Below are 19,538 nucleotides of genomic sequence, written 5' to 3'. Positions count from 1 at the left end.
ACAAGACCCCAGACTCTGTGGTCAAAACCATGAGGAAAAATATTTGCAACCGCACCTCTGCCCAAGATCATAAGGGCGGATAAAGGCCGTGAATGCAACAACAGAAAAGTGAAAAGTAAAGGTAGTTTAAATACTTCCCCTGCCATCCCTGACAGGAAACTGTATTGGCAGGTACTCCATGCTGGTTTGGAATGCTCAATTCCACTGGCCACAACACTCTTAATAATTTACATGGTGATTTGATGAAGTTTGACATTTCAATAATCGAGTTACCAAAATATTTATTTGTGACTGAGTGATTTGTGTTTTACACCGCTTAGGACCCAAGCGAATACAAATTTATATAGCACTATATATATTATTCAGACAAACGTAGGATTCTAACCCACAACATGACACCATATTAACATGTGATTACCTAACATCCATAAATGAGTGAAATGTATATTCATTTGTCTCATGTTGCCCTATATTTCATCTCCCAATGACACTGGTTGCGCTATATTTCATCTCCAAATGACACTGGTTGCCCTATATTTCATCTCCCAATGACACTGTGTATAACATATGTTACAATGTATTAAATGCTCTCCTCGGTTACTTGTATATGGCGGAGACTATCTGGTATCAACTGGTATGACTTTGTATATGCTGACATCTAACACCACGCAATAGTTATTCACAGGTCACTGTGACCGACGGTTCAATACGAGCAATACGTCAATCGTTTTCGCAATTGACGGAAAGAACAAATGGCAGTCACATGAATACAACCTGAATAACACTTTTCATATTTTCACAGCTTAATGGAAACTTTAGATTTAAGTCTTAGACCGTTTCGGGTTTAACAACATTTTAATATGTTTGTGAGTGTAAATGCACATTCTCGGCTGTTACATAAGAACGTGTACATATATTATTACAAGCAAAACTCAGGTGTCAAAGGGAGGTAACTACAGAAGGGCTGTCTGTTCTATTCTTATATATAATGGAGTATGATCACACCATGTCAGGTATGTGTTGTTGATATACATACGGGTCTTTGTGTATTGTCTAACGTAATGAAGACTTGTTTGAGTAATATTTACGAATATGACAAAATATTAACTAACTGAAGCCCAGTAGCCACACCTATTGTCGCTTTGAATGTTGTTAATACAATGCTGCGAGATATTGCGCATGAATAGTATCGATCGTGTTTTCGAAATCGCTATTCATTACGTCAATTGTTGCTCTCCTTTTTAAAAATGGGAGGCTTTTCCTACTTTCAATATATTGTTGGTTGCTAGGCGGAGTGGACTGAATTTTGCTTGAGGTTGTTGTTACAAAAATAAACATACGGGTTGAAGCTACAACCAGGATAGGGTGGGTGTGGAAACAAGATACTTTCACATATTGGCTTCACGCTGGTCACTTGCATCTGTTGTCACTATTTTCCACGTTTGTTTACTTAAATTGTATCCTCAGATTGTAATCACATTTCGATGTGATTGATTAGCCATTCTGATTTGTGAAACGTAGTTACGAGCAGAGACGAATTGATACGATATCTAAATGCATTGCGTGTTCATGTTTCGTGCAGCAGTTCGATAATGCAATATCATGTCGGGGGGCACCACGGAAGGGCCTCACGCCCGGACCTTAAGCGTGACGTGCGAACACTTCAATCTCTAGGCTACCCTACCTGTTTTGATAATGGAAACAGAACAGAATAATTCTTGATTTGAAAATACATTTGTTTCTTATTATCACGTTTGATGTTCATTACGTTCATGTATTAAACAAAACATGTATATTCTTTGTTTCGGTTGCTCTGAATGTTGAACATAATGATCATGCAGTGAGCTTGCAATGAAAGTGGTCTGGAACTAACTTTCAAAGTAACCATTAACACTGTGCTTTGATTGCGATTGAAATGTTTACTTGAATAATATTTTCTATCTTTTTTTCAAAGTTGATAGGAGTGTCTTCAAGAATATAACAACCCAAAAATATTTAATGTACGGGGACTGCAGATGCCTGCTTGTATTTACCATTAAGCAATGTCCATGATTCATGCCAGAAATTGTGTGGGGCGACTAGGCATTTAGCCTTAAGGTAGTTCGTTTTTCATAACGAACCTGTTTTTTTTATAAATATTTGTAAACATTGTCGTTGCTGTTACAATAGCATAAAATAATGTAAACAAATGATTGTTTTAATTAGACAGAATATTGTTTTCAATCAGCGTTTCAAGATATACATTTGTATTTTGCTTTCTCTGAAAGGACGGTCTAAACCATTTTGGGTACACAAAACCACATGATGTTTAAGAACATCCAGAATGTCAAATTGTGTTTTCTACCATTTTCGGGAACAGATTAAATTATCATAATATCATTTGTTGGGCCCCTAACCATGAAATGTATTCATTGTAGGAGAGGGATAGTATTGCCTCAGAATGGATGCGCCAGACGGTACACTGCAACCTGCTGGATGTACGAGTACGGCACATGGGGAAAGTGAGGACAGCATTCCAACAGACGCTACAGGGGGAGATTCGTCGAGACAGTCGGGTGCACATGCAGGTAAGCATGTTAGAAGTGGAAGTACCTTGACCCTGCATCTCCACATTTGCTGCTAGTAACTTATCAACAAAAATAACATAAGATATATCAACGATGTAGTGGGAATTTACTTAAGTCAAACGTATTATTCAATGAATTAAACCTTTATTTTGTATACACGGTTTGTACGTGTGCTACACGTGGCCATATACGTCTTGATCATATTGGTGGGTTGAAGTTTACTATTGTAATCAAAAGTGCCATATTGGTTACACTGTTACTGTTACGATATATTATTCAATCAAGGATTTTACTTAATAATTATGAAACGTATTTTGTGGATTTTATTTACAGTCCCAACATCTATCACAGTCATTGGTGCATCTCACAGTAATGTGAACCGGAACGTTGCCATAGGCATAAACTATGGGTCTGTTGTACAATCTGGCGGTAAGTCCGTTTACCACATGTCTGTAAGTCTTTAGTCAAGAAGAATGTAGGCCATCGGCCCATATTCACAGTGGTGGTTCATTATCATATGTTTGAAACATTGATATATTGTGGTTGCCAAGATAAACCATGTACACTAGGTAGTGTATTATTAAACCTGAAACTAACAAGAGTCTCTCAAATGGTTTGCATAGTAGACAAACATGGCAGAGTGTTTGATGGCTTCATACAATTGATGTTGATAGGAGAATATTAACATTTTCTTATGAAGAAAATTATATTTTTCAGATACTAATATAATATAATATTAATCTTCTTCATAATTATTTTTGCAATGTATACACCACCTTTATTCTCTATGTATGTTGTAATAACAACCAGTCTCAACCTTAGATGGCATGAACTGCTACGAAATCTTGCTAGTACCAGTCTGAATTGAGAAAGAATGATTTATTTGGAGTAACCTGACCTCACTGCATGTTCACTTTTCTCTACCTTTGAAACTTTGACAGTAATGATCAAACGACGAAATGAGAAATCCTTTCAAATGTCTTTTTGGGGAAACAAAACAGTTCCTTTTTTGTAACAAACTACATATGTACATGGATTCCATAAGTTGAATCTTCCAATAAACCTAATTGGAATATTTTTTACTTATCCTGCATAACTCCTTAAAGGGGAAGTGTACACGCAAAAATCACTTTCTTTCTTTTTCTAAACAAAACGCAATTTTAGAATTAATTAGTATCTGTGTTTGAAAATATACACTCATTTTTTTCACAGTGAAAGTAGGAAGCTCACAATAGTGTGAAAATGATATGCCGTTATGAGGCCTTCGTTTTTCGAGCTAAACAGGCCTGAGTTATCCCCCTTAGATTATGACGTAATTGGTGCTAATTCAACTGGGTCCCTGTCTATTCTCAACGCAAAAGATATCAAGTACCAGTTTGCAGTAAAACAACATGGCCTACGACACACTCCGGCGCAGTGGTGACTCAGCATAACACTATGCTGGCTGGCATCTGAGACGCTAGAATCACACACTTGGACCTACACCACGTGAAGCGGCTCTAACAAAGCATGATGACGTCATAATGTTTATCAATTGGCACCAATGACGTCATATTGCAAGGGGCATAAACCATGGTGTTTTTGTTGTGGAAATAGAACACTTGGTAAATGTGAAAAATATAAATCGTTTAATACGAAAAATTTGTTAATTAATTGTGATATTTTTATATTTTTGTCTATGACACTTCTAGGTTAACACATTTAATGTTGAAAAAGTACAAGAAAAATAGGTTCATTTCCGTGTGAACTTGCCCTTTAAATGTTTAGAAAAAGAAAGAAAGAAAGTGATTTTTGCGTGTACACTTCCCCTTTAATGCATTCGGGGCGGTGGGGTAGCCTAGTGGTTAAAGCGTTCGCTCGTCACGCCGAAGACCCGGGTTCGATTCCCGACATGGGTACAATGTGTGAAGTCCATTTCTGGTGTCCCCCGCCGTGATATTGCTGGAATATTGCTAAAAGCGGCGTAAAACCATACTCACTCGCTCACTCACCTTAATGCATTCACTGCCTACCTTTCGACAACAAAAAGACGGTCTTGAATGGAGAAAGTTGTTTCACATTCCACTCCCTTGCTGTAATACGGACCATCGCCGCTGTCATGTGACCTTGATGACAAGTCACCATCCTCTGATCACTGCCTGTCGCGATCCAGCAAGGACATGTCTCAGCGGAGCTCTACAAATTGGATACTTTTAGACTTTCAGCTTCGGATATAATTCTCAAATTTATTTGCGATAGGAGATGTATTCTCTTCATATTACTTTCACTAATGTGTAGTTTTATGTGGGTTATGTAGGCGTAAAAAGACTTTGTATTTTTCCCCGCCAGGTGCTCGTTGTATCCCGCCATTTTGATTTGTGTTACAATTGTTTGCCTGTAAGGGTAGTCAAATTGTTTACAATTCTCAGCTATGTATTTTTAACATATTCATATGTTTGTAAATACTAGTAGCTTTGGTGTTACATAGAGTTTGCGTGTATCAATATTTGTATACACTTTCAACTCGTAAGAATATCTGCCGATAGAATATTGTTTAATTCTATGGCAATCTTCCAACTCAATCTCATTAACAATTCTCGATTTTGCGTAACTTATGCTTGCGCGTTGTACTAATTGTCGCGGAAAAAATATTCCAAGGATCCTCATCCACGTTGTTTGGCATGCACGCAGATTTGCTCTCCAAACTTTAAATGTAATATTTGTGCACCTCTCTCTCCAGCGAGTTTGGCAAATTATAGACAGGTCATTCACAAATGTATTTTGCAGCAGTCCCGTCGAGTGGCGAGGAAGATGTCACAATCGCTTGAGATTAGCGACGGACATTTTTCTGTCATTACTACCCAGCTGTTATCTTCGATGGGTAATTTGGCTTCCATCGTTCATCCTCCGGCGATATCAATAGTCTCGGAGGCTATTGTGAGTATCGTACCTGCTCCTAAGCTCCTGGGACACCCAGTACTACGATCCCTGCGACGCCGGCGCGAGTGTCTCAAGACGCCTTGATAGGGTAGCGCAGACGCAAGCCATGATCCAGTCATCACGATGATCATTGCGTCTCAAAGGCCTGCGCCGAGCGCACCGCCTCCCTACCACCCAAGTGCCTCTACTATTACAACAGCCCCCGGGCTTACGTGTAACCTGTTACGTAGGCGACGCATGATCAGCTTCCAACGACTTATCCACCGCAGCAGATGTACGCTCAGGGGTGACCACTGTTCCAGAACACGAATTGGATGCAAAACTTTATGCAGTCCATGTGGCAGCAGTCTATGGCACACCTGTATCCTTCGCCTACGCCTACGCCAACGCCTATGTTCAACTGTGGCACAAGTGCAAGCGCCTGCACCGGCGCCTAACGTATACCAAACTCCTAATGTACTGGTACAGCGCATACATCGTTGGGCAGCGCTAGTACGCAAGCGCGAACGTGGAAATCGGCACATGACTCCTTACTACCAAGCGGATCATCAAAGCCTTCTCATAGAGGAGGCGCTACGCGCCGGAGCAAAACCTGATTGCCGTCCGGGCGAGTGTGTCAACATCGCTATGACTCGTCGGACTTATCAAATGGCGAGTATGGCGATTTCTCTGTGGAATGGAATATGCATCTCGACTTAGCGCAAGAACCGTCTCGTGTCAGGGGCGCCCTCCCCTGGTAACGGGGTGGATAAAGGGACACCATATGGTCACATCCTACATCGATTCCGGTGGATCAGATGTTGACAAACATGATGAGTCATTGGACGAGGACTTGCTCCGTCATTTAAGACACCCAAGTTTAGGAAGGATGGTTTTCCTCTCAATGAGTTTGCGGTCGCAGACCAAGCTCATAGTTTGGATGAGGACATACAAAGGATGACAGGCTCGTCAAGGCAAACCACCCTCAAGGTACAAGGTACCAGATTTGCTGCGTTCACAGAAACGGAAATCAGGCGTGAACTGAAACCTTTGTCAGCACTAGCGTTTAACGCTTGCGGTGGATCAGGATCTATCAGAGGATAACCCTATCTGATTAGATCATTTCCAAACTATGGTGGATTTCCAACAGCATCAGATTACCGTCACATGCAGACTTGGTTATTTAGCGCTTTCCAACTGGGACTCTGAGTTCAAGCGCAGGCTGCTACCTCAACCTTGGTCATCTACTTCTCTGTTCAATTAACAAATCACAGACACGCACGCCAAAGTTTCCAATTACGCTAGGGATGAGACAGCGCTCAAGGCTCCAGAGCATGTCTCTCATAGTCTAGCGGGCTGGCAGGTCAGGCAATTATAAAAAGAGGTGATAAGAGGGGTAAACACTGAAGTGTTGTACAGTCACGTCTGGGAACTCCCGCCCCCAGTTGTCCCAATTGTCGATTTCCTTCAGCGGGAGACTGAATCTGTTTTGGAAAAACTTGATGATTCTCAAGGACGATTACGTACTCAACGTACTACGTTTAGACGTAGAGACGTAGAGGTAACCCCACCGTTGACTACAGCTCCTCCGCCTTGGAAATATCCAAGAAAGCAACATCTGCTATTAAAAGGCAATAAGACATACTGTTGGTAAATGGAGCTCTATAGATTGTTTACACCGCAGAGTTAACACCGGGGTTTTATCCTCACATCTGCCTGGTACCCAAGAAGGACTCAGACAAGATGAGAATGATCAACAATCTCTCACGAACGTTACCTAAAGCGTCCACCTTTTTTCCGCCTCACCGGGTGGAGCCAGAACCAGCAGAAAGGCATTCGAATCCTTGATCAGTCTCCACTTGCATATACCTATCCATCCCTCCGACCACAGGTTCCACAGGTTCCAGTTCAATGGAGTTCACTACCAATGGACAGTTCACCCATTTGGCATTTCAGTGGCCCCGTGGCTCTATACACACATAATGAAGTCAATAACTGCGATTCTACACCTGAGGAACATTTGGTTCGAGTCGTCTACAGACGACTGTCTCCTGTGTCGTCAACACATACCATCGTTAGTACACCATCGGGAATTTACCAGAAGGCTACTATATCAACTGGGATAGATAATCAACGAGGCGAAGTCGGAGTTAACTCCTTGTTATCAGTTCCAGTTTATAGGAGGCCTGTTCCAGACAGACAAGGATCTCCTATCAGTACCAAGGTACAGATGGCTAAAGATTTTATGCCTCTTGTCACCTGCACTAGTGGAAACTTCACACAGAAGCATTTCAGTTACTGCTTTAGAAGTTCGGTCAACCATGCCATCGACTTGTTTTTACGTGCCAAAACCACCAACTTATGACGCATGTCTCCCCCCTTATCGGATCCGCAGGCTTAGGCAGTGGATGCATTCAGCATCCCTTGGGAAGGGCTAAAAGCGTACGCCTTTCCGCCATTTGTTCTACTTCCCAAGGTGATACAAAAGATCAAAGAGACAAGGGATTGTGCCCTAGTGGCCGGCGAGAGTGTGCTTCGTTGAACTCAGAAGTCTAGCATAAGATGATCCACCACCCATCCCACAGTTGTCCAACCTACTCATCCACCCTCACAGCAAATTGCCTCACCCAATGCCAAACAGGTTTCATCTGCACGCTTGGTTTGTCTTTAAAGGGGTTAAGTGCTATTCGGCACGGGCAGCTAAAGCTATAGTGTTAGCCCATCGTCCTCCTACCAGAGGATTATACGATAACAAGTGGTAATCATTTGAGACTCTTTGCAAGGCAAAAAACAAGATCCCATAACTGCGTCACCACAATTACTAACCGAATACCTCCTACATTTGCGTACCAAGAAACACTTGAAAGGTAGCACAATTACTACGGATTTGGTTGCACTTAGCTCAGTGTTGGCCGTTCCAGAAAATAGTAAGACTGACCAAGGTGCCGGAACTCCAGGCCCTACTACACTTACTTAAGCTTGAAGATCAGAAGGTTCCAAGTTCCCCCACCCCCTTTGCTTGGGACTTGAACATGGTACTTCGAGGTTTGTGAGGACCCCCCTTCGATGCATCTTCAATTTATGACCTCACCAAGAAAACATTTTTTCTCATGGCATAAGCCACGGCGGCAACAGTGAGGTATCTATACTAGCCACATAAAGAAACTGTGCACGGAGAAAATATAGATATAAGGGCACACCGTCCACATATGAAATATAGGTTTGAACACAGCAATTATTGGAGACATTCAAACGCTCATGCACGTGCCATGCGATATGACGTCATTGATGGGGGCCTATGGACGTGCAATGTGTTACTGCACGTGCATACTGTGCAGCTGTACACAGCATGTGCAACTCAAAATTCGCTGTTACTTTGGAAAGGATGATCTGTGGTCATTCAAAAATTCAAAACTTCTCAGGCGCAGACACAAGCATATCACAAGCAAATCATGCCAAGATTGACAGCTGCACAGCGTCATGAAGCCATTGGAATGATCCGAGCGGGAATGAGGCAACAACAGGTGGCAACACATTTCCAATGCCATCGTAACACGATATCGGCATTGGTGAGGCGTTATCAGAACACAAATGACGTTGCCGACCACCCACGTTCAGGACGTCCCCGAGAAACGACGCCAAGACAGGACAGATGGATTCGAGTTACACATCTCCGACACAGGTTCCAAACGGCAGTAACGACGTCCCCGACAATTCCTGGACTGCGCCGTATCCATCCCAACACTGTCAGGAATCGTTAACGTCAGTACGGGATTCAACCACGACGCCCTACCATACGTCCCATCCTGACACACCGTCATCAAGTCAACCATCCAAGATGGTGTCGAAATCATGTGCGCCAACCTCGAATATGGTGGAGAAAGGTTCAACATTTCCCACAGTGACGGGCGCCAACGTGTCTACCGGCGTTTGGGAGAACGTTATGCACGCAACTGTATTGTGGAGAGGAATCGTTTTGGAGGTGGCCCTGTGATGATTTGGGGTCGGATAACAGCACGGCACCGACCCCCTTTGGTGGTTGTTCAGGGCAATCTCACCGGTGTTGGCTACAGAGATCAGATTCTGAGGCCTGTGGTCATTCCTTTCCTGCAACGTCATGGCCCGGGATTGACATTTCAACAGGACAACGCTCGTCCTCACACGGCTAGGGTCGCAATGGATTTCCCTCACCATAACAATGTCATGTTACTGCCATGGCCTGCAAATTCTCCAGATCTCTCCCCAATAGAGCATGTGTGGGATGAAATGGAGCGCCGTCTGTGTCGTCTTCCACATCCTCCAGATAACGTCCGTGACTTGGCACAGGATTTGAGGAGGATATGGCAGGCCATTCCCCAGGCCTTCCATGCCCATTTGGTGGACTCCATGTGTCGCCGATGCACTGCTGTGATTCAGCCACAGGGTGGTCATACCCGTTATTGACTTTGTGACTTTGTCGTTTGAACCCCTACTCCATTTTGATCTTCTGTCGTCATCGTAACAGATGTTGTTCAGGTCCCGTTGACATTTTCTTATGGTCCGATCATTCAGCTGCTACAGCGTCTGCATCATTTTGTTCTTGCTGTGTTGTATTTCAATCCAGAATATATTTTCTCCGTGCACAGTTTCTTTATGTGGCTAGTATACATGCAATCGACATCACCCGGGTCTGTTTTGAGAATGGGACGCAAGGAGCGGTACATCTCGGGTTGTGCTTCGAATTTTTGGCAAAATATCAATTACCAGGCGAACCCGATCGTTCTTTCATCATCCAACCTATATCAAAGATTGTGGGAGTGGAAGATGAGGGTGAACTTCTCTTGTGCCCGGTGCGAGCACTTCCGATTTTTCATCCCCCGTTCCAAAACTAGGCTTGGCTCGAGGAAATGGTTATTTTATCTACTACGTCCACGATCGAAGTTAGTCGCAACATCATATCTCTATGGTTACGCGCAGTCATCTTTCAGGCTTATGAGATGGCCAAACTTGATCCGCCGAGAGCGAATAATCCCCACGAGGCTCACGAGGGCTCACATAGTATCTGCTCTATTAAAACTATCATGGAAGGATGTTTTTGGAGGTCCGACACAGTTTTTGCTTGTCATTATCTTCACGCTGTGGTTCTCGAGGACGTCAAAGGCGAGCGAGATTTCGGCCCTCTGGTAGTAGCCCAGCAGGTCACCAACCCTCGACGCAAATAATGAACTCGCCCTGTACAGAGCCAGTCTACTTCCCTCGCAGGTCGCCAAGACTAGGCCAGTGGAAGAAATTTAGACAAACCTTTCTTCCAGGCTCTTTGGTAAAGAATTAGCTGTTTAACTAGTATTTCTTTATTACTGAATATGTATAGGGATCTACCCTCTAAATCTTCCGTTCATTCTGTAAGATGATTGAACAACCCTATCGTTTTTTCTAAGCTTTTTCTCCCTCACGGATTAATGACAAACCTTATAAAAGCAAGGGAGTGGAATGTGAAACAACTTTCTTCATCCAAGACCCTCGCGAGCGCTGTCTTTTTGATGTCGTAAGGTAAGCAGTGAATGCATTAAGGATTAATGCAGGATAAGTATACAAATGTAAAAAAATATTTAGTTTTTACAAAACACTTTGTTTCAAATGTTACGAAAGTTCCCAGTACATACATAACTCGTTTTCAACCAAAAGCTTTTACCTACCATTACGAAATAGAGTAAATCCTCATTTGAACTTTGTCAACTTCATTAGAATAATCAATGAAATGCGATCAGGATATCTTTGTATACTGTAAAAGCGTTAAAATTACGGACATTTTACAACTTTTTGTACAGTTACACCAAGTGGTTACACTGAAAACTTAGCTGTTGTCGAAACAAACAATGGAATTTTTAACCCATCAGCTGATGAGGAGATGTGAATAAGATTTATGCATAGTTGTTGTAAGTTTTTTAAACTCTCAAATACGAACACTGTACAATGAAACCCATTTGTTACTCTTTGGTATCTTGCCTTCATGCAGAAATGTGATATTCCTGACTACTTCAGTGGAATCATTTCCGTCCTGATCAACGGGGTGTCTCTAGATCTGTATTGAGGCTGATTGTGTTACGTGTACATGTCAATGTCTCTCATGCCAATGCATCCGATGAATAAAATAGAATGAACCTTCTTCCCACATTCAAGTGGCCACCGTGATAGTACTGGAATACTGTTCAAAGCGGCACTTAACCCAACTACCGCACTCACTCCCTCGCGAAATAGTTATCTACTATTCTTAATGACGTTAGTATAAAGCATTAATTGATCATTCTATTATATATCATGTCTTGTTGATTGAAATAGTGCCGATGCCTGTATATTTATCTTCCAGTCATCTCTCTGGTGCAAGTCTTTCAAGTGTTATCTTCGAAAGTTTTCATATGCTATCATTACCGTCAACATTTTTATGATTCATTTCAGAAGATTCGACTTCAAGCAGCCTTCAGGGTGAGATGGTTTTCTCTGGTCAGTTGTACTCTCTCACAAAAATGTATAGTGATTTCCTTATGAATTGGGAATGAAGGTTTTGTACAAGTGCCAAGTTTGAGTCCAATTCCCAAAGGACCAAAACCATGAATTGGGGAATGTAGTCGTTAAATTCAGTGTTTCATAATTTGGAAAACGAAAATAATACTGATAAAAAACGATGCATAGAAAATTGATGCATATGTATGCACATGCGTAATTTATTAATTATTGACAAATGTTATTTTACTTTCGTGTGAATTATTTGGTGTGTGTGGATATGTATAATGTAATATATGTGTAAATGATGTAGATATGTGTGTGGATATATAAAATTAGTATGTATGTATACATTGTACCGCAAAAGAAACGCCACCCCAAGTAACATTGCATGAATAGTTGTCATTTAAATATCTGGGTTATTTTTGTCCAAGTTTCTAAAATTTAACATTACCTTGTCCGGAAATTTGATGATAAAAAAACAAAGCAGATGAGAATAAAACCGATCGCCCAAACGCATCACGGCAACGGCCATGGTAACCCGATGCATGTGAGTTCCGTGCAAATTCCCCCATTTCTTGCCCTATAAAAATCCACCCAGATCGGATAACATTCATTCGATATTGAATTGCTACCACATGCCAAGATTGACAAGAAATCAGCGACACCAAGCCCTTGGACGATTGCAAGCTGGACAAACCGCCCGGCAAGTAGCCAATGCATTTCTAGTCCACGTAAAAACCATAAACAGGTTCCAGCAACGGTTCCAGACCACCAACACTATAGATGACCGACCATGTTGTGGAAGACCAAGGGTCACCACCCGACGTCAAGATCGTCAGATTGTGCGACATCTTCAAGATTGCTTTGTTACTGCTGTGGAAACTGTTGACAGACCATGGGGACACACCAGCGACACATGAGTGCGGACTCTGTGCGTCGACGATTGACGAGCAGACCCCTCCACTGTCATAGGCCACACCGAGGACCCATTCTGACACCACGTCATCACCGGGACCGTCTTCAGTGGGCAACAGCGCACCACCATCGGTGCAACCAGCAGTGGAGAAGAATCCTCTTCTCCGACGAGAGTCGGCGACGCCGTGGGGAACGATATTCGGATGCTTGTGTTGTTGAGAGAGACCCGTGGGGTGGTCCCAGCATCATGGTGTGGGGTGGAATTGGTCTTGCACAGAGGCTCGGCCCTGTGGTCTTCCAGAACATAGGTCCAAGGAGAGGCAATGGTGTTACAGCAGCTCGGTACATTGATCAAGTCTTGAGACCACACGCCATACCTCATTTGGCACGTCGCCGCAACCACGAGTTTCAGCATGATAACGCCCGTGCCCACAGTGCGAGAACAAGAGACTTCCTCCAGCAGAATGGCATCAGAACCATGCAGTGGCCTGCCCTCAGTCCTGATTTAAATCCCATTGAGCACCTGTGGGACGAGATTCAAAGACAGCTGAATGACGTCCGACCAAGGCCGACAACTGCAGCTGAACTGCGTCAGGCGTTCCTCAGAGTGTGGGCTCCAGTGCCCATGGCCCTTCATCAACCGCCTCATCAATTCCATGTATCGACGTTGCACGGCAATCATCAATGCACAGGGCGGACACACGAGATACTGATTTGTGATGCCATTTTCTCAGAGACTAGTGTTGTGTTTCACTTTAAGAACATTTGACACTTTAATTTAAACCTTGTTGATCAGTTTGATCTTTTTAATATATCTCAGAGTATGTTTACAGTGTTTGGACAAATAAGGTTTCTCATATATCTATCCATGGTGATGTTTCTTTTGCGGTTCAGTATATATATATATACCTTCATGGACATAAATATATTAATCAGTAGAAAGATCGTCCTTTGTTTGCGTATATTTAATATAACCCATGATTGTCAGTGATGCACAGGAATGTTTGTCAGCTGGTATATATTTATAAACATATATATAGAGGATATTATATGAGTGTTCATTTCATACTATGTTTAGTGTCTAAATTACGGTCCTGAGCGAGAGCAATACTGGAATTCAGGCACGAGTGTCGTAAACATAGTATGACCTGAACACGAATATAATGTTCTATTTATTACCGAAGAAGATGTCTTGATACAGAGACGAATTGTAGTGTGTACCTACAAGAACAGCAAGTCGCAACAGCAGCGAAACCACAATTTGTCGAATGACGTCAACAATCCTCAGCTATGACGCCGTTTCTAAAGTAACGTCATTCCGATCTGACGTCATAATAATATTCGAATGATGTCAACAATGCCGCCCGGATGACGGAAACAGTACAGCGTTGTCTGGTGACGTGATGCGACCCTAGAGCACCTATGATTTTTATGAACCCCGATATGTTTGCCCTCGAAGGTAATAAAAATGGTTGGGGCGGTCTAGTAGCCTAGTGGTTGAATCGTTCGCTCGTCACGCCGAAGACCCGGGTTCGATTCCCGACATGGGTACGATGTGTGAAGTCCATTTGTGGTGTCCCCCGCCGTGATATTGCTGGAATATTGCTAAAAGCGGCGTAAAACCTGACTCACTCACTAATAAAAATGGTAATTCAATACCATTGTAGAAGCACTTTTGCTACTGGCTTTTGAAATTTATTAATAATACATACATTCTATTAAATCACAGATGAAACTGAGGAGCTATACGCAGAGACGATATTTATAGAAACTGGGGCTTATCGTGAAGTCTGGAATGCCCTGCAAACAAAGGACCATGTATTTATTTGTGGTTCGCCTGGATCAGGAAAGACAACAATGGCCCACTACATCTCAGGAAAATACAGAGCAGAGGGACACCGCGTGATTTGTGTAGATAAATTGGAGAACTTTAAGTACAACACACCCACTCAAACATTACTGGTTTGTGATAATGTGTTTGGTACTTTTGCATCATCAGCCGATGTTGTGACGAGTTGTGACGCTATGTTTGAATATTTAGAACATCATTTCCAACTTTTGGAAATGGAAAAGGACGTGATGCCTTTGAAGGTCATTATGACCAGTCGGACAAACGTCTGGAATAGTGTCTCTCAAATGGTAATTAAATACCAAAATTCATTGCTGTCACCTGTCATAAATCTGACAATATCTACTCCACTTGATGATACTGAAAAAGAACAGATTCTAAAAAAACATTTGGAAGGATCGCAATTTGATCTAACGCATGATGAAATGTTAGCAGTTGCAAGATTGGAGTACACGACACTGGGATTTCCTTACATATGCCAACTGTTTGTGAAGAATTCTTCTCCAAAAAGAAATGCCTTGGATTTTTTTAAGGAACCGTGGATCTACTTGTATGGTATAGTAGCTGATATCTTTTCAAAAGAAAGGTACAGGGCTGCAGTTCTCCTGCTTATGATACTCAATGAAGGTGGTCTACACTTACATGATCTCTTAGATCCTCAACGGCGAAGGGATTCCGGACTGGATAAAAAGATATCACAGATTGGGGAAATCATGCCAGACGCTAACAATCCTTCTGAAATCAGAAAATCTGCAAGAAACGAAAAAGATACACTGATTGTGCTATCAAAGAACAATTGCGCAAAATTTAGTCACCAAGCTATTCATGATGTTGTGGCATGCATTGTGATTGATTTAAACCCTGTTGTCGCCTTAGAGAACTGCAGTCTAAAGTTCATAGTTGACAGAATTTGGATTTCAGAAACCAAGAATACAGGCATCTCAAAAGATGGTCATATGAATACGTTCCTTATTAATATTGAAGATGATTTAACGGAGAATCTTGTGCGTCGACTTGGAAGAGAAATTACTAATGGTAACTTGTCCCTCTCATTATCACATCAATGTTTTACCTTTGAGGACCTGGTTGACAAACTCTTCTCCTACTTCCCAGCAGATAATATTTTGTTTCAACGTGACAAGGATCGAGGATTCTTATTCTGGTCGTCATATTTGGACACAGGTGCATTTTGCAAATACATTCCACGAATGCAGCTATGTGAATCAGACATCCTTGAATGTTATCTTGGGTGCTGCATGCATGGGCACTTGAGCTACTTAAAAGGGCTCGTTGGTCAATCTGACTCTTTGTTTGACAAAATAGCCACCACAACTGTCGGGGAGATCCTGCGTACCAAAGATAAAACCAGACCGTATCTTCAATCTCTTTCTACAGGAAAGAGTATTACCGCTCCTGCAGTGCCCTCAGACAAAGACTGCCCTCGAGAATATGGTGACAACAGAGATCTGTTAATCCACGTGGCTGCTGCCAATGGGTTTACAGAATGTGTACGTATACTGCTTGACATTGTAGGCACAGCGATTGATGTTCTTGGGGGAAATGGTATGACAGCTCTCATGCATGCTTGCTTTCGGGGACACACTGTTTTGGCCCAAATGCTGCTTGACAGGAGAGCAGATCCAGAACTATTAGATGAAGAGAAAGACAACTGTCTTCATCTCACGTGCAGAGGAGGATGCCTTGACGTTGCTAAATTGCTGCTCAGACAATCTATGGATTTGAACCAAGATGGTGAATATGGAAGAACACCTTTGATGTACGCTTCGTACAATGGACATGAAGATATCGTGAAGTTGCTCCTAGAGAATGGAGCACCCACCTCAGTTGATTCTGGCTCTGTTACAAACAAAGACAGTTGTCTACATCTTGCATGTAAGAAGGGAGAAACCATTATTGTAAAGATACTTCTTGATCATGGTATGAGCATTGAAGGTGTTAGTGGTGAAAACGAAAGAACGCCTTTAATGTATGCGTGTAGGCATGGGAAGTTGGAAACAGCAAAGGAACTAAAACAAAGACATGCTGTTTTAGATATCGTCGATATAAATAACTTTTCATGTCTACACTTGGCAGCAATGAAAGGGCACGTTCCAACCGCTGAGTGGCTTCTACAATCAGGAATCACTGTTAACTGTGTTAATTCAGCATCAAGAACCCCCTTAATGTATGCTTTTCAGAATGGCCATATTGATATGGTAACATTCTTGAGGCAAAATGATGCCGACATGCAGATGGTGGACGATAAAAAAACAGCATGTCTGCACTTTGCAGCAAAATCTGGTGATTTGCATCTGGTTCAACTTTGTCTTGAATTTGATCACAATATCGATCCTCTCACAAAAGAAGGCTGGACTCCAACCATGCTTGCTTGTGATCAAGGTCACATTGGTATTGTAGAGCAACTAGTGAAAAAGGGAGCAGATATCAATCTTGGCAGCGGCTGTTTATTTGTGGCCTGCAACAAAGGTTGGTTCGACATTGTGAAATTTCTAACGTCTAGTAGAGGTGATAAACGCGCTAACATTAACAAGCGTGGACTGAGAAATGTGACCCCATTAATAAGAGCGAGTTACCGTGGATACACAGACATTGTTGATCATTTGCTGTCATGTGGGGCTGATGTCCTGTGCAAGGATGACTATGGAGGTACATGCTTACATGCAGCTTGTGGTGGAGGTCATCAGGTTGTTGCAGAGAAACTCGTGAGGTTCTTCAATGTTGATGAACTTGGTGCCAGTGATCGTGAACTGATTGAACTTATCCGAAGATTTTCTGACATGAGTACAGACAATTAATTGTGGACGGTTGTCTTCTTTGATGATGATGATTTGTTTGAATATGAAGATGACAGTGAACTCTCAAAGTGACATTAGAAGTCATGTTTTCAAAATAACACTTTTCAGTGTACATTTCGGCAGAATGTACGAATAAAAGGCCTATACATAGTGTACATGTGTGATGAAATGTAAGTAGTTATTGATGATGCTTAGTTAATGGTAACTATGTAACTCAAACTCGGACAGGTTCCTAACTAAAAAGCAAGTAAATTGTTATTCTACCATGACATTGATAAATGCTTGATTCTGATTGGTTTAAAAGATGTTTCCTTTTTGCTACTGAAACCCCTTTCAAATATATTAAGCCTTTTCACACAAAAAACCTGCGTATGAATACATGGATAGCATACATATCGATTCATAGAAAATGGCTGCTGATCGATCACCCCCATATATACTGTAAAACATATCTATATTTCCTCTAATACACGCTAGGTCTCTAATACCAGCCAGGTCTCTAATACACGAGCCGAGTAAAGGGCTCTCGCGAAATTAATAGACGGCGTAGTGTCAAATAGAGGAAATACGGTAGTTTGATATCGGACGTTTGGGGTGTTCTAGGCCGCAACCCTGACTGCTTCGATGATGACATTAAAAGATTTAACGAAGGCATATCTTTTGCATACAAATGAAATGTTTATGAAACTGTTAGAAAAATTATCTATAGTGACCATAATCGGAACAATTTAAGCTATTTCCTCATTGAAACAACCGACAATGGAAGTAAAATAAAACATTATAAAAATTGTTTGAAAAAACTTTATTCATGACAACAAACCTTTCTGATCGATATTCGTTGCCATCTCCGTCAACCACCACCGTTAAAATTTGTCAGGAGGGGATTTGAAAGTCCATCAGAAAAAAAAACCCTTCGAAAGTCCACGAAAAACAATGTTCCAACTGAAGTGACAGCTTATCAAACTTGATGAAATTCATTTCCGAACACGCACAATTAAGAAAATCATACACAATCCACTATTTCTGGGACACAAATGTCTAAGTTTTGTCACTATTCGGCTTTAGATCCGTGAAATCTTGAAATTAATAGGTCACACCATGCAGATTCCTCGTTTCAAAATATCAGGCTCGTCTGCAGCCTAAAAAGCGGCTGTTCAGTCATACTCAGTCACATTGGTAATCATATGGATGCACCAGCAGGCTCAATCAATCCCAGATAATCTACCTGTTAATGTTGAACCACATCATAGATCGGGGTTGTCATCTTGCTTCTTTCTATAACTCTTTACCAAGAATGTAAACACTGATTGTCAGCTGTGACGTGTGAGTAACCGTGATGTAGGTCAATTTCTGCCACATCAAAGTTCGGGGTGGAGAGCCATTTATTTTGATTTTATTATTGTTTACTGGGGGTAATTGCTAACTAAATAATAACACTTACACATGTTAAATGTACAATAGAATGTTAATTCATAAAGTTTGCTCTAGAAATACATTCATTTAGCATTTTAAAACCTTTTTCTATTACCCGTCACCCCTACAATGGAAGTGATGGCATGTTCGATTTCCAAGAAATGACCGCTCGCACAAAATTCCGAGAAATGACAGCCAGTCCACAGTGTACAACAGTGTACAAAAGTTTGGTGGAAAGTAAAACATCTCTCTTTGGACTAAGTTACGAGTGTTATTTGTCAACTTCTTTTGAAAAAATACGTGTTTTGAACACTTATTATGAACTACTCACGACTATGGTGTTTTTAATCTTGAACTTTAGTAATAATTGTTACATATATAACTACCTGTGACCACTTTTCGGAATGTTCTAAGATTGCGGGCCTGTGCACCTGTGTTATTACGCGTTGCAAGAGAGCGCCGTTTTCAAAGCGTTGTTGCCGTCATGGTAGAATGGAGATAAACCTACTGTGTTTTGAAATTTGATGTAGTCCCACTGTAGAATAGATACCTCTTTATTATAATTCGGAACCTCGCGCTAAAGCGAAAGTTAAAGCG

The 19,538-nt window shown here is 41.7% G+C and overlaps 1 protein-coding gene across 4 annotated transcripts; it reads left to right on the top strand.

Annotated features, from left to right (window-relative positions):
• The first annotated feature begins 949 nt into the window (after window positions 1-949).
• Window positions 950-19,329, top strand: LOC124125780. 4 transcript variants are annotated; one of them, XM_048384112.1, is made up of 5 exons: window positions 950-1,013; window positions 2,418-2,567; window positions 2,901-2,996; window positions 11,904-11,927; window positions 14,593-19,329. In XM_048384112.1, exons 2-5 carry the CDS (start codon window positions 2,441-2,443, stop codon window positions 17,526-17,528), a joined length of 3,183 nt encoding a protein of 1,060 aa, XP_048240069.1. In that variant the 5' UTR covers window positions 950-1,013; window positions 2,418-2,440; the 3' UTR covers window positions 17,529-19,329. The 4 variants fall into 4 exon arrangements, with proteins under 4 accessions (XP_048240069.1, XP_048240067.1, XP_048240068.1 ...); XM_048384110.1 differs by having other exon boundaries at window positions 11,904-11,945; XM_048384111.1 differs by having other exon boundaries at window positions 11,901-11,927.
• The last annotated feature ends 209 nt before the right edge of the window (window positions 19,330-19,538 follow it).

The sequence above is a fragment of the Haliotis rufescens genome, unplaced genomic scaffold (assembly GCF_023055435.1).
Source record: "Haliotis rufescens isolate VD_foot unplaced genomic scaffold, xgHalRufe1.0.p SCAF_5, whole genome shotgun sequence".
Taxonomy (NCBI): Eukaryota; Metazoa; Mollusca; class Gastropoda; order Lepetellida; family Haliotidae; genus Haliotis; species Haliotis rufescens.
Note: the sequence above shows the minus strand (reverse complement) of the source record. Positions and strands in the feature narration are given on the sequence as shown.